At 32.7% G+C, this 19087-nt stretch overlaps 2 protein-coding genes across 2 annotated transcripts; both read right to left on the bottom strand.

The window, feature by feature from the left end:
* Positions 1-8183: 8183 nt before the first annotated feature.
* LOC106713482 (trypsin 5G1-like) lies at positions 8184-10965 on the bottom strand. The gene is made up of 5 exons (XM_045678046.1): positions 10914-10965; positions 10466-10667; positions 9107-9356; positions 8517-8657; positions 8184-8342 (listed from the first exon to the last, which is right to left on the bottom strand). Exons 1-5 carry the CDS (start codon positions 10963-10965, stop codon positions 8184-8186), a joined length of 804 nt encoding a protein of 267 aa, XP_045534002.1.
* Positions 10966-12084: 1119 nt separating this feature from the next.
* LOC106713483 (vitamin K-dependent protein C) lies at positions 12085-18796 on the bottom strand. The gene is made up of 10 exons (XM_045678045.1): positions 18741-18796; positions 18269-18476; positions 17843-18092; positions 17182-17325; positions 16437-16589; positions 14100-14109; positions 13619-13817; positions 13152-13401; positions 12605-12745; positions 12085-12317 (listed from the first exon to the last, which is right to left on the bottom strand). Exons 1-10 carry the CDS (start codon positions 18790-18792, stop codon positions 12159-12161), a joined length of 1566 nt encoding a protein of 521 aa, XP_045534001.1. The 5' UTR covers positions 18793-18796; the 3' UTR covers positions 12085-12158.
* Positions 18797-19087: the final 291 nt, after the last annotated feature.

Raw genomic sequence — 19087 nt, 5'->3', positions numbered from 1 at the left:
ATGATTAATAAACTTAGGTCTGCAGTTTATAGACGAAAATCTATAATAATAAATAAAAATGTTTGTTGAAAATATTATGAGAAAGTGTTGACTGTATATTATAATTATTGCTTTTATTAATAACTCTGTAAAATATTTCGTACATGAATGATTCAAGATACCCATTGAATAATTTTCAAGTTAAGCATCCAACAAATTTAGAGAACTGCAAGATTAAGAGATCCTTTATCGTCTTTGAGAGTAAAGATCCTTCAACACCGATGAACAATTTCTTATAGTAAAAAAGTAATAAAGCAGAGCGGGCGAAATTGCCTTCAAAGGTGAATCTCAATAAAAGGCTTAAGTTAAGCGACCTCCGTGCATATTATGAAGGAGGAACTTTTGAAAGGGGTTAAAGCGAAGTATACCGATTTGAAAAGACAAGGAAAAGGTGGCGTCTAAGTACGAATAAATTGGAATTGGTGATATAAAGAAATGAAAGGCCTATGTTACTTTTTAGAGAGAGGAATTAATATTTAAGATTAAATGGTTTTATTCACAAAATGTCTTGAAGATTAGAAAGAAGATTTGAAAACTAAAAATAAATGTATGACTTAAGAATACTTTATAAACATATTTTTTTTTAGATATTTTGTGCTACAATTAATTAAAATATACTGCATTGATAGATAGAGTAAGATTTGGAAGAAAAATATGATGTTCTTGAGACTTAATAAAAACAAAGATAATTAGAGTCCTTTATATTCAACCAGCGCTTTATTCTACACAGCGAAATTGTTAAAATTAAAAACGTAGCCTATTTTTCTGACATCCCGCGCGTTAATTATGAATTTTCTTTTCTTTTAAAAGGGTTAAAGGTTAAGGTACATTTTATAAAAAGTTTTTAAAATTAAAATGATAAATATTCATATTAATTCTGTCTTAAAATAAGCTATAAAATATTAATTTCGAAAATCGTGACTATAAAAATTATTATGCATGAATATACCAACTAAAAACAAACAAAAAATATAAAGGAAGCGATAATATTTCCATTGATTGCTTTAAACGTTTAATAAAACCTGTAATGATTACATAACATCGAACAAATAATCGAGCGTCGGTGGCTCAGGGGTTAAGCACTTGACTTGCAATCTGCAGGTCCTGGGTTCGAATCCCGCCATGTACCAATGTGTTTTTCGATTTTCGATTTACATATGTACATTTATCCGACGTTCTTACGGTGAAGGAAAACATCGTGATGCAACCTGCACATATCTGAGAAGAAATTCAATGATATGTGTGAAGTCAACCAACCCGCACTTGGCCAGCGTGGTTGACTATGGCCTAGTCACCCCTAACTTGGGGTAGGCTCCGAGCCCCTCGGTGGGGACGTATAGTGAGCTGATGATGATGATGATGATGAACAAATAATCTGTCATTAACCTTTCCTACTTTTTTTCTCCTAAGATTTTGCTATGACCCTGAACTAACGAATTCGAAATGATAAACACTTTTTTTGTGGAAATACCCGTCTCTTATTGCTCAATCACGATTTTCTATTCGTGTTGAATCATGCCCATATTTGATCAATCAGGTAAAAAATAATGTAAAAAAGGTCACTTTTTACATTTATTGTAATAAACAACCTAACTTTACATCGGGTGTCATTAATTACAAATTAAAAATAATTTTTTGTACCTTAATTAAAAATATTTTGCTAACGTTAGAAATTTTAAACAAGCTTTTACAAAATTAGGAAGAAATCGAAACATCCGTGAGTGGACAAGAAGTGCGAGTGCAACCCAACTGTTTCGCCTCTCAAGTGAAAGAGTTTAATATGTAGAGCATACCGCCGACCTTTGCTGTTAGGAGATGCGCCACAAGAACAAGAACAAGAAAGTAAAATTTGGAATTCAAAAAATTCTTCAATAAATTGTAAGTTGCTTGAATTTTTTTTTAGGTAACAATAACAACATAACTCTCGCCCGTAACCCATAGCGGTAGGTTAAGACCACGGACCTCCTTTTGGCGCGGTCCTGCCAAATATCTCTCGCTTCTTCTATATTAATTCATAAATTTTAAAACAAAAAAGGAAATTAAAGATTCCGGTTCTCTAATAAAAGATTTCATTAACACGGGCAAAGAAATTCCTCGCAAGTTAACTATCTGCTGGATAATTAAGGAAAGTTTAGTAGAACAGTTGCCATGAGGATAAAAAGTACAATCCTAAGATCCATTAAGTTAATTCAAGCAACGTTTTACGATACACTAGGTATCTTTTCCGTGCATTTGCACTTCTATTTCACCAACTCTGTAATGCCTCCGGGCATCTTTTAGTATTAAAAGTTTTAACGTACTGTAAAAAAAACACGGAAACGATTGTCATGTATTAAATCAAGTTTTCGTATTATCAAGACTTTTATTTAGTAATAAAAACTACATTGCGAACTTAAAAATTGTAATCTGCTTTCTCCATTTATTCATCATCAGGTCACTATACGTTTCCATCGAGAGGCTCGGAGCCTACCCTAACTTAGAGGTGACTAGGCCATAGTCAACCACTCTGGCCCAGTGCGGGTTGGTTGACTTCACACATATCATAGAATTTCTTCTCAGATATGTGTAGGTTGCATCACGATGTTTTCCATCAGTCAGATAAATGTATATATGTAAATTCAAACTTGAAAAACACACTGGTACATGGCGGGATTCGAACCCAGGACCTGCAGATTGCAAGTCAAGTGCTTAACCTCTGAGCCACCGACGCTCCTCTCTTTTACTTTCTCTATTACTTTTATAATAATATTTCATAGTTTTCTATGTATTTCTTTTCACATTATTCTGTTTAGATCTGAGCAACCTTCTACAATGTCTATCTCATTTTCCATTCAACTGTTCCGAAAATATTCACATTTATATCACTAAAAACATGTTTACTCGTATAATTTTATTATAATGCATATTTATTTATTTCCTTATCCATGTGTTTAAAATATTTATTGTATTGAAAATTACAAACATTTGATTAAAAGTTTCATTTCTTTGAACATTAAATAAATTAATAGTTATTTTTAAAGGAATCCGCTTTTATAAGGCGTGGGATTTAAAATATTCCGTCGAGCTAACGCTATCAAGATTGAAACTACACCAAAGAAATGAATAATTCTAAAAATAGTTGAGAACGCTCCAGCTACTCGCTGTTTCTCATTGAAAGCGCTTAATCCGGTCCATCGATGACTCGCATTTTAATTAAAATTCAACTCTCACTAATCCTTCACAAGAATCCTGTAATGTTCGATCCTCATTTACCATCTTCTTGAACTGTTTGAAGAAAAGTGTAAATGTTTCAACTATTTTGTAATAGCTAGCTAGCTGCAAATAACTGTTTTAGTTTTTCTGTTACCAATGTATTTATGTTAAGAGATTGACAATTTTTATTTTCTGTTGCATTGTATTTAACACTAGAAAGTTTACATCGATATAGTAAAAAAAAGGAGGCACTAAACTTAGCCACTGGACTAAACTGTCTAAGAACAATTATACATTCTGTAACTAAAGAAATAACAATTGTACAGAAGTATTAGAGTTTTTTATAGTATCACGCCACTCCAACCGAATTTTTTCATTAAACCAACTACCGACGCTCCGTAAGCTAAAAGTAAAATAATGTGCGATTACCATAATGAAATTGCCCGCAGGTCTGGAGGCCATAAGAAAAATGGCAAAATTTGTGGCGTTAAATAATATCGTTAAACGTAAAGAAAAATGAGTCCGCCCTGTAGGACCGCTCCGAATTGCCCCGCCCTGAAATTGCAAGTCGTATATTACACAGAGAATTTTCAATTACCACAATCCCGCGGTTTTTCATTCGTAATGTGACTTTTACTCATCGTTACAGCCAAGATTTTCTTAACTTACGCGTCATAGATTATACAATTATAGAACAGTCAATTTATTTATTCATGGACTTTCGTGTAAATAACATAGATTCATAAGAAAAATGCAACTTAAATACACTGTGCATAAAAAATAACTGTAGTCAATTAAAATATTCATACATTTAGATTTAACACGTATGCAATATTTTAATATAATCTTTGGAAACCACAAGCAAAATGTACACTGAACTCAAATATACCGCGGCTATAGAAAACCTACTTTATCAGCCCAGAGTGTACGTGATATGAAAACGTGATTTTTGAAATAATTTAGTCGGCATTTAGAAAAGTAATCGGTTTCTGAATAAAGCTTTTAAAGCGATCACGGAACTCTACTTTGAGACCTTCAATATAAATTTATTGTAATGCAAATTGCAACTGCCAGTGAAGAGGTACGTTCAACTTACTGACAAAGCCCTTCAGTTCACATTTATAGCGACGTCTCTGCAGTGCCCGGCTCTTTGTCCCCTTTTCAATAACCTTTCTGAGATTGCTAGAGCATTTTCGTTAATACAATTTTATAGTTAGAAATTCACATACACACAATTCTCAATTGCTACATATATTTTTACAAACAAATTGGACAATTTCAAATGATAATGTTTATGGAAAATCTATACTTCTTCTTTTACTGTAATACTATGTATAATTTTCTCTGATACTGTAATACAGTTTTATAATATAGTATTTTAAATTTATTTCAAATTTATTATTCTCATATCCCTTACGAAATAACTTTGGCACCACATTGCGTTTATAGGAAAAAATGTCTTTCGGCGAAAACTTTATAATAACAATTCCTTGCAAGTGCAGCAACGCTGCAATATCGAAGATTTTATGATTACCTTTCACAGAGCGGATGTAGCCGGACTCGCTGTACTAGCCCAATTCTCCGTTCCTGTCATCCAAGTTAATGGATCGAGATAAAACGAAATAGTCTATTTCGTTATTTCACATGATACAGTTTATCTTCAAACTTGATACTGATAAACAAAGTGTTTTATATATCTTTATATATAGATTTATTTGTTTGTTTGTACTAAATAGGGTTGATTTTTTGGGTTAAATCCCTGAGTTAGTTCGGACACTACTACATTCATTACTATATTATTTCAATAACGCGCGGACGAAGTCGCGGGAAACCTCCTACTTTTAAAACAATTTCTAAAGAGGTTATATTTGATTTTCGCCTGTAGAATATACAGAGGTTTTAAAACGTGACATATTCTATGTCAGTATGATTTAATTTTACTAATTGTCTTCTTTTTTTTCAGTGTTCAGACTGAACTGACCAACTTTATCCAATTGGAAGTTGGCGGCAAAGAACATATTGCACAGATATTTTTCATAAAAATTATAACAAAAATTTTATTTAGTTAGTAACATAGTATTCTATAACATTCATTCAATGTCAAATGTCCACCTACAACAATTTCTAACTATACAGCGCTACATAATATGATCGATGTTCTGAAACAAAACAAAGCATTTCCTTGATATTTGAAATAACTTAAAAACATGTTCTGTGCGTAATCGATTATCGTAATTGTGGCACATCGTCAATCATAAATCTCTTTTAACTTTAGTAACGATATTATGGAGGTTTTGCAATGATTAGTTAATCTACCCGCATTATAATTGCAACATTTTTCTCGAATCTACACAATTAAAAAAAATTGAGTACAATTTTTCTAGAACATAATGTATTTGCCTTGCTTTTAACAACAATCCAATTTTTTTAATTTCTTGTCTGTCTGTTTGTCCGTTAATCCGCGCTTGTTCCCAACGCAACCCCTTCGCAACGACTGAATCGATTGTGAAGGAACTTGTACTGAAAGGTAGCTTATGTATGCGGGCGTAACTTAAGCATTTTTTTTTAAATTTGGCGCTGACTCTTTGGCAGTGGCAGTAGAATTAATCGGAATTTTTAATTTATTATACAAAAAAGGAAATTTTTAAGTGTATAAAAAATCAAAAAGAGTTCAACGTTATTCAATTTTTGAAACAAAAGATGGCGGTAAATTCATTTCGTTGATCACGAGAAAAAATTGTAGAGTGAAAGAAATATCTGTTTTAATTTTAAATGAAAGAAGCCGTCTTTTACGTCATCAGTCTGTCTAGGAAAGGAAATTAAATACCTTATCTCAACGCCGAGATACAATCTCCTCGGCTTTTTCATATCGGTACTTTGACGTGGAAAACTGTTGTTCATTTTATTAAAAACAAAACATCTTGCAGAAATACCTACAGCAATAAATTTTAACCTTAAAAAGTTAACTTATCATAACTATTTAATAAATTAAAGTTGCATTATTATTTAAATTATCTTCGTTTCCGGAAGGCCATTTAAAGAACCCAATCAAATTAAGATAAAAGAATCACTTATTAATTACTTTAGTCAAGAACTCTTATCATTCGTTTTCATCAAAAGTAGAAAATGAAGTAAAGGCAGTTTCGAGTTTTTGCATAAAGTGTTGTTTGCCTATAGTTAAGTATAAAGATAGGCACCCGGTACAATAAACATGTATTGTAAAACAAAAAAAATGTGAATTAACGAAAAAAATCACAATTTTGGTTTATAAAGAGAATAAATGACTTCTCTCCTTAATTATTCTTTGTAACATCTAAAATAAAAATGACATTATAAAGAATTAAATAAATTCAATTTATTTGTCAACGTCTTTCTCATTTAATCCATTACTCAGCCATCAAGATTTACATTAATCTTTAATTATTCAAAACAAGCAGACGAACAACAAGATAATCCTGAGAAAGGAAGCAAATAATATAATTGAAGCTAACAAACTTTTAACTTTGCCTTAAAGTTATCCCTTGCTTAATTACGTTTTCATTTATCGTTCGTTTCCTAAATCTTCTAATGTTTATGTTTGCTTTATGTTATGCTTTGCTAAAGAGATATATGACAAGATACATTTTATACTAAATTACAAACTGTACCTTTGTGATGGACTAGACCTTAGAATGTTTTTTTTAAATATTTCATCTTTAAAGCGATAAGATATGTCATCATATCACATCACATCCTATCACAAATATACTTTAAAGTATTTCGGTGATTACTGAGTATGCTCTTAATAAGATAATAATCTATATATATATAAAAGAAAGTCGTGTTAGTTACGCTATTAATAACTCAAGAACGGCTGAATCGATTTGACTGAAAATTGGTGGGCAGGTAGCTTAGAACCAGGAAACGGACATAGGATAATTTTTACCCCGTTTTCTATTTTTTATTCCGCGCGGGCTGAGTCGCGGGTAAAAGCTAGTCTATATATATAAAAGAAAGTCGTGTTAGTTACACTATTTATAACTCAAGATCGGTCGAACTGATTTAGCTGAAAATTGATGGGGAGGTAGCTTAGAACTAGGAGACGGACATAGGGACTTTTTTATCTTGTGTGCATTTTTTTTATTCCGCGCGGACGGAGTCGCGGGTAAAAGCTAGTTTAAAATAAAGAAATGTTACCTATTATTATTAAACAATCATGAAAACTGTGAATTAAAAACTCCAGTCGTATACTGTGCAATAAAAAAGATTTAGAAGGTAATAAATTACGGGATTCGCTAATCAACGGAATCTTTCGAAATGATTGTGGTACTTTTATAATGTAAGTGAGGTGTTATCGCAGCTCTCAGATCCTGTCGGAGACTGTCCGTAGAATTGAAGTCGACGGGAGCACCTGGCTCTTTTCGACGAAATTAAAAAAGTTTCAACGTACAAGAGAAGTTCGCAGATACCATTTATTTAAATGCTAAGAGATCCCTTTCAGAATTTGACCGGAATTTTGTCAATCGCAGCAATTTTTGTTCTCTGTCTGTCGATTTGTTGAGGATGTTACAGGGTTTATGTTGTGTGTAAAGTTTAAAGTCTTGGTAATTTTTTTTTGTTTATAGTCTTATATTTATAGTTCAAGTATAATTTAAAGTATATTAGCCCTAATAACCTATAAACATTAACCTTACCTTTCACCAATAGGGGTTTTCATTGTTATATTAAAAAATAAAGTTATTTATATTGCAAAAATATTTATTACCAAACAATATCTTCATAAAATCGTTTGTAGTTCGTAAATTTACCTTTGAGTTCAAGAAACTAAAAGTACTTCTTCATAAAACCAACATTACTTTATTAGAACAGGTATCTTTATTAGAACGACGGTAGCGATCTCAAGAACCAATAAAACAAACTGATTCTACATTAACTTAGACATAACACATCTAAGTCAGTTATAGAAAGATATTTTAAAGACATCTCATTAACCTCAGCCAATTCTGTATATCAGGGTTGCACAAGTTGGTATAAACACCAGGTGTGTTTGGCCGAGCGCATCCATATCCGTGGGACACAATTCCCACTTGTGATTTCGTTCCAGTTATAGCTAATGGACCACCAGAATCACCCTGTAGATGTAAAGTTTATGTTTATTGTTTTATGATGTTAGATCATGGTTCAGTACTGCAAGCTGTTTTGCTCTCGTGTGAGATTTAAAAGCACAGTGAAAAGAAACTTGAAAACACTTGCAGTATAAATAAAGTGAGGTAGTTTAAAATTATTGTAGAAAATTAATTTATTACCTGACAAGTATCCTTACCACCTTCAGGCACACCAGCGCACGTCATTCGAGGAGTTAAGTATGAATACGTCTTTTTGCACTCATCGTAAGACACGGCATTAATAGTAACCGCTCTTAAAGTTGTGCTGTCTTCACCATTTTCCTAAAAAAAATACAAATTCTACTACATGATATGTAAAATTCGCTACGGTGTTATCCATACTACAAAGAAAGTCCAAAAAGACGCTTCTCACTTGGTCTATATGTTTTCACTACTAAAAACTGCAGATAATAACTAGACAGCATCTTCTTTTCGAAGGGTTAGCTAGAATAGAAACCTAGAACATTAGAATTCAGCGCAACCTGCACAAAGATTTTCTTATTGTATTTCTTACATTATGTGGTGTATTATTGTGTAGAATGATAAATAAAATGTACCTTATTAACCTACCTTAGAGTTATAATTGTCTCATATACGGTAATTCTTGTAGTAATCTTCTTTCTGTCATTTATTGATGAGGTTTAAATGTCACTTTCTGGTTATAGAAGGTTACGATAGAATTGACGATCATAGTAACCGTCTTATCAGTCAGGTTATAAAGCTATACTTACACTTGTATCTCCCCATCCAGTTACAGTAAGATTGGTACCTACGGGCACGGTGCAATTACTTGTAGGCAAGTCGACGAGTGAGCTATTAGTACCATCAATCGTAATTCGTCTCAACAATCTAATCACGGCGATATCGTAATCAAATGTTGTAGAATTGTAGAAAGGATGCATAAAAAGCATCCTTGATTTGTAGGTAGTGCCTCCACTTGTTGTATTTGTACTGCCAACCCTTATCGTTACTGACTCTTTGCTGTAATAAATTAAATTAAAAAAATAAGAAACCGTTATCCTGACCTAACTTTGGACATCTTATATGTGCTATAAAATGGATGTGAAGTATTCTTAACGTCCTCTACTTATCTTCAAAAGCAAGCTATAAATTTGTATGACTTGAGATAATTAAATAGACCATACTTATTTCTTCTTATTTTCATAACTTAATTTCTATTTACATTCGATGTCATTTAAATATAATAACGGTATCAAAATTACCAACTGCATACCTTTTGTTGTTTGAATTAATCAATTCCCTATGGAAATTAATTTGTTTCTGGTGTAGATATAAATACCTAAATAAATGACTACCATTATATAGTAGTGAATGGACAAATATTTACATACTCTAATTTATGAGAAAATAATCTTATCTTACTTCTTAAATCTTACTAATCTTACTTCTTACTTATCTTAATCTTACTCATATTATAAATGCGATTGTTTAGATGGATGGATGGTTGGATGGATGAATGTTTGTTTGAAGGTATCTCCAGAACGGCTCAACGGATTTTTTTAATTGCACGCGGACGGTCTCGCGTGCGACAGCTAGTACTATAATAATTTTCAACGACCTCGCGCATGCGCCTAAATTAATTTGTCAATGTCAGTGTCGTATTAATGTGATTGCTAGTCTCCTAATAGTAATTTATATCACTATTAATTTGTCTTGTTAAAATAGATTAATAATGTTTGAAGCAAAAATAAAAGCAATTAATAACAGCTTGAACGTTTCAAATGTAAGTTGAAATTAAATCTAAGATACTTCATTGCAAGAAAGTATTTTTTTAAATACATGGTAAAGAAATTAGTAATTCATATTATTTTTTACTCATAGTATTAAGATGTCATGTTATTGTATACTTTTAGTATAGTTTTAATAAAGATAATTAAATAAATCCGTTATAGAGCGGACGTAAGAAATATTTCCCTACAAGTACTTTAATCATTATCATCAATGGCAAACAAATGCCTATTTACATGTAGGCGTGTCCTACACATGTTTCCTAGTGGTAACATATTGTCAAGTCTTGGTTAGATTTGTCCAGTCTATTGATATAAATGTGAATGTCCTTATTTACTCACCCGGTGATACAATGTGCCGCTGTGAGAACACATCTCTGGGTCGCAATAGACCCTCCGCACTCGTAGTAATCTTCTAAGCCAGCTTGTTTGAGCACCAGATACACTTGGTAGGGGTAATTTTGTATAGTTGTTTCAGTACCACCTACTATTTTACCGTCATTTTTTTTATAAACTCTACGAGGTGAATGTCCTCCAATAGAACCTGATCAATATAAAACAAAACAAAATATAATAAAAAAACATAAAAATAGGACGATTAATTTTAACGTACCAATGTTTCATGGGGAAAATATTGTAATTTTAATGAGTTCTTCAGTAACTAAAATTCAAATAAGATCCACAATAAAGCTACATTTTCTTCCAATAATTATTAAAAACGTGAGTTGGAAATTTAACAAAGTTAGAATGGCAATTATGTATGTTAGCACTATAAAGTATTATAACATACCTGTGGTGGCTAAACAGAGAAAAGCCCATAGAATCAAAGAGTACTGTTCCATTTCTTTGCGCCTGATGAATATGTCACTTCGATCAATGATACCCTTTTAAATACAATACTTGCTATAATTATAAAATGCGCTAATAGCGACCTACAATAAGGTAGTAAATGGTTCTTAATTGTTAACAATTGTACCCTCATGTGATAAGAATACTATTACTTCTAATAATTATCATTTCTCTAATAATTCAAAAAAATATATGAAAATACTTATAATTACTATGTCCTCGTCAGAGTATTTGTAACCACGGCCATATTATAACAATTACCTTATATGTAACCGGTAAATTCTTATTTTTTTAGTCAGTGTGAATATTCTATATATCATGAATCTTAATAAAAATTGAAAATATGTGAACTTTAAAAAAATACGCGTCGGGTTAACTGAACCAATATTGGTTTTAATTTGGAACCAATATCCCATTCAAATTAAGCAAACTTAAGGTAGTTAAAATACAACAATTCGCATAGAGCTGAAAATTGGAATGATTGTTTGGAACATAATTATATTTGTGAACCCTAAAAAGTCCCCATCGAACTAACTTTGGCAACGGAAAAATTGGAAAATTATCTGAGCCTGTGCAGATATGTTATACTTGTCTAACTATACCATAGTTTAAAATTGTCAATCATAATAAGTCATAGCACAGTTACCAAGAAACCCCTCCTAAAAAAATTATCTCGCCTCCTCACAATTCAAAACACAAGCAGTAACTTTTAACAATCATTACATGTAGAGCCTTCAATTTTAGTTCCATATAAGTGCAGTCATATTGTAGTTACGAGCAAATTATTCATTCAACAATTCTTTTTGTTTTGTTAATAATTACTATTTAATTATACACCAAAAATTGTTGTTGAAAAGTATAAATTTTTTAATTATACTCGTAATATAAAATAACTTGCCCCGTAACCATAAAAAGGAAATATCTGGAAAGAAGAAAACTAAGTAATTGTTTTAGTTATTTAATAGTAAACAGTGTCTTATATAAACATGTGTATGTCAAATAAATAGTTGGCACAATTACCGTCAGTAGATAAAACATTAGTAATATGAACTCTTTTGCTGTGTAACTACAATTTAAAAAAAAATATGTCTGTATGCTCGTGTTGATTTTTTTTGCATACAGCTTAGTCGTTATAAATTTACATTTTGATTTACACAACAAATAAGTACACCAATCAATAAACAATTTACGCGCAACCCATCATTCTAATCCATCTTTGAATATTTGGATTACACAAATTACTATATACACCTGGTGTATTAGGCCTTGCACAACCTGTACCAAAAGATACCACACCCACTTGCTGTTTGGTACCAGTTTTTACTAATGGACCACCGGAATCACCCTGCAAAAAGAGAGAAGAAAATTATTTTTTAGCTCTCACTTGTAGCTTCTGACTTTGTATGGTTGGCAAAACAAATTTTATAAACTTAACTACGACGTTGTTACTAGACTTAAATTGCACTAGTGAGAATCTGATAATATGAGCACTTAAATGCACTTTACCAGGTCTTTCGAAATTTGAATATATTACGTAATAAATATTTTCTTTTCTTAAAATATTTGCAGCTTATTTGTTTAGTGTACTAGTTTTTATTTATACTCATTGATTTCAAGTGAATTGGCCCATACCTGACATGAATCTCGACCGCCCTCGGGCACACCGGCACATATCATCCGAGGAGTTAAGTTCGAATAGCTCTTCTTGCAATTATCGTAAGCCACCGCGTTAACCGACACAGCCATTAAAGTTTCACTACTCATTCCATTTTCCTAAAGAAAAAACAAATTGTGTTAACGTTCATTATCACAAAGATAATGAGATTTTACATATGACTACGATATTAACCCTCTTTCTCTTCCCACCCATTTCTTATAAGAAAAGGATGAGAAGAGGAAATTGACTTGATGGAGGAGGGGATGCATAGGATGGGGAAATATTCCCTATCTGTGCGTCTTCCCTTCCGTTGACTAAACACTTCTGAAATTGTGTGTATAATGTAAAAAAGTACTATCCTTTGCAAATTTTTTTACGAGAAACGAGGACTTATATCGTATTGTTAACTTCAAAGAATTGGGAAGGTTTGTAACCGTAAAAGGAAAACGAGTGAGAAAGGTTTCTATTGTTACAATTGCAAAAGTTGTTTAAATAATTAATACAAGGTGTATTTTTACTTACGCTAGTATCACCCCATCCAGTGACAGTTAAGTTAGTTCCCGCAGGTACGGTGCAGTTCCCAGATGGCAAGGTGACTGTTGCAGTGTTAGTACCGTCTATAGCGATACGCCTCAACAATCTAATAACAGCTATATCATAATCGCTATTCCCAGCGTTGTATTGAGGATGCATTATTAATGTTCTGGAGTCATAAGTAGTACCACCACTCGAAGCGTCTGTACTACCCACTCTTATGTTCACAGATTCCATGCTAGAATACAAATATACATCTTTAGTTTGTTGTAAAATTTTGAGTAATTTGTGTTAACTACGCGTGTTTTATGTGTTCCAGAATTCCAAAGGGTATTGTTACCACTTGCCTTCACGGTAAGACAAATTTCAAAGTTTGAAATGTCACGTAGTCTTCCATGCCAAGTTACAGAGGTATAGTGAGTTAGACTACTTTTTTAAAATAAATTAGTACTTACCCAGAAATGCAATGGGCCGCAGTGAGAACGCATCGCGACGTGACAATAGACCCTCCGCATTGGTAGTAATCGCCTGTGAAGGCTTGCTTCAGCAATAAATATACTTGATAAGGGTAGTTTTGTATGGAGACCTCACTGCCTCCAACTATCCTACCATCATTAGTCCTGTGAACCTTACGAGGATGCTTGCAATACACACCTGAAAAAAAAAGACATTTTAAGTAAAAATGTGAGATTTATATACTGTCGAAAACTACACGACAAATTGTGAATGGATCGTTTGGTTCATTTGCTGACAGTTCATGCAAAATATGCTTACGCCGACTCTAACTAAAACGAGAATTTTCATACAATGTTTTGATTATTTTTACGCACCTGAGATAGCTACACAAAAGAGAACGACAAAGAAAAAATTAAGTCGATCCATTTCTGTCTTCATGGTCGAAGTCTATTTCTCATATGGATGTTTTTCTTTATATACCGTACCTTTTCTATAACCATTGCTTGAGATAATTATGAACAAGATAACGTTTCTTAAACGATTTCTAATCTTTGAAAATTGTAGGTGGAACTGATAAGAAGGGCGTTTAAAAATAAAGATAGTTCTTCCGGTTATTTTCTGTAGTTTTTTTTAATTTTCTTGGGATATTTATTATTGTCCTGTTTAATTATGTCAGAAATAACAAAAAATATTTATGTTACAAAAACATGTTTGTGACGTGTCATTGAATATACCATGATATATCAAAAAACGTTCATTTTCTAGAAAAGGAACTGGAAACATTGTCCTGATAATAAACGGAGACAAGAAGAAACAATCTGTAGAATACCAAAATCTAGAATTTTTCTTGTTTTATTTTAGTTTCCAATGAACACATGTAGTATCTTCAGACTTTAATAGGTTGCGTTAGGCCCTTCGTACAGAAGGCAATGGAAATCTTCGCTAAGCTAACTTTCGAAATATAAAGCCATAGTTGTTCGTACACAGCGCGTGTCGCCGACAAGTTGTCAAGATCGTCGTGAGAAAAGTCGCTGCAATTACGTAGCAAATCTATACATTGCCTCTAATGTCTAAATAGAGAACTCGCGTCGACGATTCAAAGTTTAATGTACGGATCGCGCAATGCTATTCTAGCGAAGATACCATACAATAGTAGTTTCGACGATTTACGATGCCTTGTGTACGAATGGCCTTATCAACTTTTTTATACTCTATAATTGTCTATGATTATAAATTTTAGATGCTAGCACAGATAACAACAACCTCTCTACTATGTATATCACAGTCCAATAAAGTCCTTGTTTGTATAAACCGACATGATGTGACCTCAGTAAGAATATAAGGTTTAAATCTCAATAGTAGGCTTAGACATGATAACAATTATTTCTGGGTTATTCAAATATTACATTGATATTACCCTTAACAATAATTCTTCTACAATCAAGTTATCTATCCATATCATTAACTTCAAAATAACTAGTTGTTTGATAATAATAAAAATGTAATTTTTCTACATAATTTCTCAGTCAGAAGTTAAAAGTACAAAGACCTATATGTACATAAGTCATCAACAGCATCAAGAAATCTTCCTGTAAACCACCAGATTATCAACATTTTTAGCCGTCTTTATCTCATTTTAATGACAAAGTGCCTCTTTTACTTTTCTAATAATTGCAAATTGTCTATTGTTTTTAGTGTATGTAGTCTCCGCTTTCTGATAATAAATCTTTTCGCGGTAAAACTAACAAAATTTGTCACATATAAGACCTAATTTTAGTATTCTTCCCCTTGCCATCCTTTTCTTGTTATGGAAAGGATAGGAAAGGGATGGGTAATTGTCGGAGGAGGGAACGCATAGTAAGGGAAAATATTATCTTTCTGTGTATCCCCTTCTCCGTTGACTAAAGGCAGGCATCTGGAATTGCGGATGTCTTTGGTCGCTTGCTCGTTTGCCATCTTGTTATATATAAAAAAAGTTTTAATTCATTTAATTTAATTCATTCAAAAGTTTTTTATTTAGCAGTTTCATCCATATATTTATAAGATATTATAAGATATCTTTGGTTAATTAATTATTCTTTTATACATTTCACGAGCCAAATACATATATTTAATTTCCAAAACTTACAAAGAATAAATGCGTTTAAAAATATATCATGTTTTGAGGATATTTTGCTTTAAATAAAATATATTTGGGACAAAAGGAAACAAGAGCCTATTTTTGTTGTTTATTATAATATGTTAATAATGTTTTCTCGCTCATTTTTATTTTTGATGTGTTTTTAGAAGTACTTTTGAATTATTTAGTTTATGTTACATTTAATTTTAAGAAATTGTCCTCCCAAGTAGGATTGTCGACACGCAGGCGGCCTGCTGTAAAAAATGAAGCCAAAACTTTAAGGTTTATAAAACCTTTCGTGCCGACCCCACATGAGTGGGAAAAGGCTAGGGATATGATGATAATGATGATGACTAAGTGATGGAAAATGTAGAACAGTTGATATATCATAAATAGATGGCAATTTCCTTGTGTATATGCTACGTTTTATTAGGTAAAAATAAAAAGAGGAAAATAATTTAATTCACACATTATAAGTATTTTTATTGGTAAACAGTGTCTATTTTACAACAAAAAAAATATTATTAAATAACAATCGATAACAAAAAAGAAAAAATGAACTCGTAATTCTTCGTTGCGTATATTATTTTATTTAGGATCATTAGCCTCTATTTTTTCGACTCAAAAAAATAACCAAACATTTCCAATATTTTTTTAACTTTTCACGCAACAAATAAACACGAAAAAATTGCTTAGGCGCATCCCATTTCCTTCAACCATTTCTGATTGCTGGGATCGCAAAGATAGGTGTAAACGCCAGGAACGTTCGCTTTAGCACAAGTAAAACCAAACGACACGATGCCCACTTGCTCTTTAGTTTCCGTCACAATTATTGGACCACCGGAGTCACCCTGCGTAAAAAGTAGCATTAAATAATGAAATAATTTTAAACTAAACGACGTTTATACAAACAACACCAATAACTCAGAGGGTTAGGCAGAAACCAGACTTTCATTTGATGCGGTTCTGACAGACTTCTCTCCCATTTCCACATTCCTACATCTACGCACACATGCGCATCGGTTTCGAGTATTCTTTATACCACTATTATTTCACCTATTTCATGGTATAAGATTTTTGGAGATTATTCTACAGCGGGTACAACATACAAGTATACGTACTCTTAACAAACTCGGATGGTGCTTAGCCTTAACCTAGATTTAAGAGTAAATTAGTTCAAAGGCAGCCTCAGGAACCTCGGCTCGGGCCGTTACTTCATTATTATTACCGAATTTGGAGGCCACCGAGGTCCTTAGATCGCTTCGATGGATTTTCCATGGAGTAGCTAGGCTCATGGAACTTCGAGATGATGATGATGAGACCTCGGCTTGGACTGTCAATACATTTTTAGCATTCCGATTCAAAGGTGCCAAAGAGGGCGGAACCTCGAACAAACTCCTGCCTGAGAATCTTACTAAATACTATTAGAATACATTTACATACCCCACAGGAACCTTTACCGTCTTCAGATACTCCTGCGCACATCATTTGAGGGCTGATATACGAGTAAATCTTCTTACAATCGGCATCTGATACCGCTGATAAAGTTACTGCTTTTAAGTTTTGGCTAAGGGGGCCCCCATGTGGCTAAAAAAATGTAAACCTCACTACATGTCCCCTTTTCTAAATACAACCACAAGAGTTAACATTACACAAGAAATATTTTTAGGTGCAGAAAAGTCTGAAAAAGTTTTTTATATGATTTTTTTTATATCAGAAGGCGAGATAAAAAGCCTTGGGTAGTATCATCATACCTACTAGTTGTTAGTGATTAAAAACTAGTGCGTAGTAGAAATGCAGTAATTTTAACCGACTTCAAAAAGGAGGTGGTTTTCAATTCGTCTGTTTTTTTTTTACTTTTTTTGGTACTTTGGTACGTAACTCCGTTCCTGGATGTCCGATTTACATAATCATTTTTTTATTCGAAAAACATAACACAAGAAGAGTTTTCTGTCTTTCAATGGTATTCGTGATTCTACATTTTGTTGCTTTTTAGTGCATTTTGTTTCTTTTTAGTGCATTTTGTTTGAGAATAATTTCTTTTGAAGTCGTTTTTTTTTTGTTAAAATGTTTTTTCTTAGTAGTGTGTAACTGTAAAGCTTACATTGGTAGCGCCCCATCCGAGAGTAGTTAGGTTAGTACCAGGAGACACGCTGCAATTGTCATCCGGGAACTTAATTTTCGAAACAGTATCACCATTAAGTGCAATTGGGTTCGACAGCTTCACTACGCCAATATCGTAATCTAACGTCTTACTATTGTACTCTGGATGTTGTATAAGAGTTTTAGAATTATATTCAGTTCCACCATTCGTAAAGTCTTTGCTGCCAGCCCTTATATGCGCTTCAACTGATCTGTAAAAAAAACATTAAACGTTAAACAAAATAACGTTAATCGCTTGTACCATTTTTTTAACTGTGATCTCTCTTCGTTGGATTTGACGAAATTTTTTCATTGATTCATATTTTTTATTGCTTTCAGTGGAAATCAACGCTAAAATTATTTTTCAAATTGTTCAATGCGCACATACCCTGTGAGACAATGTGCTGCGGTGATAACACATTTCTCATTAGCAATTGTTCCTCCGCAGACGGTGTACGCATTGGTTTGATGCGAGTCGGGCTTTGCCAGCAGCAAATGCACTAGATACGGGTAGTCTTGTATCGGCACTTCGCTGCCGCCAACCACTCGATTACCTTTTGACGAGTGACCTCTGCGAGTGTGCTTACCGTACATTTCTGGCAAATAAAATGGGTCAACGATACATTTTGCAAAGTATTGAAACAAATTGTCAGTGTCAGTTTTTTCATCCAATTATGACGTGGAGGCCTTCAAGAGTAGCGGGAATAGACGTTTACTAAAGTAGAGTGTACCATCTTTCGACCACATCATTACTTAACGTCGTGATCATTGGCTTGTTCCATATAAAAATAATCTTTTCTCTTACTATCAGATCAATGGCGGGGCATTACGACTTTTTTTTCGCTTTTATAAAAACGTACCTGTTACGGCAAGAGAAAAAAGAATCACAAGTATAAACTTATATTGATCCATTTCTAAGCTGTCCTCAAAATACTTCTGAAGTCACCTCTTAAATACCTTTAAAAATTATAGCCTACGATAATTATGAATAGATAACATGGCTTAAGCGAATTTTAATTTTTCAAATTTGTGATAAAAACTATATTAGAAGTAATTTAAATACTTTTCCTGTATTACAAGCTATTATAATAGCAAGCATTGAAGAGTCGTGCGTGAACACGAACACACAGTAGAAAGTGTCATTTTTTTGTCTTGCAGCTATATTACGATTTATTGGTAAGAGCATATTTAACTAGCTAATCGTTTA

The sequence above is a fragment of the Papilio machaon genome, chromosome 5 (genome assembly GCF_912999745.1).
Source record: "Papilio machaon chromosome 5, ilPapMach1.1, whole genome shotgun sequence".
Classification (NCBI taxonomy): domain Eukaryota; kingdom Metazoa; phylum Arthropoda; class Insecta; order Lepidoptera; family Papilionidae; genus Papilio; species Papilio machaon.
This window is presented reverse-complemented; position numbering and strand designations above follow the sequence as displayed.

Bases quoted from the DNA above. Each gene is read 5' to 3' on its own strand.
- LOC106713482 (XM_045678046.1), bottom strand. From the start codon at position 10,965: ATGGAACAGTACTCTTTGATTCTATGGGCTTTTCTCTGTTTAGCCACC. The intron at 10,668-10,913 runs GTATGTTATAAT...TATATTGATCAG, and splicing joins TCTCTGTTTAGCCACCACAG to GTTCTATTGGAGGACATTCA. The intron at 8,658-9,106 runs GTAAGTATAGCT...TATTTTTTTTAG, and splicing joins CTGGATGGGGAGATACAAGT to GAAAATGGTGAAGACAGCAC.
- LOC106713483 (XM_045678045.1), bottom strand. From the start codon at position 18,792: ATGGATCAATATAAGTTTATACTTGTGATTCTTTTTTCTCTTGCCGTA. The intron at 17,326-17,842 runs GTAAGCTTTACA...ACATTTTTTTAG, and splicing joins TCGGATGGGGCGCTACCAAT to CCACATGGGGGCCCCCTTAG. The intron at 12,746-13,151 runs GTAAGTAAAAAT...TTTTTTCTTTAG, and splicing joins CTGGATGGGGTGATACTAGC to GAAAATGGAATGAGTAGTGA.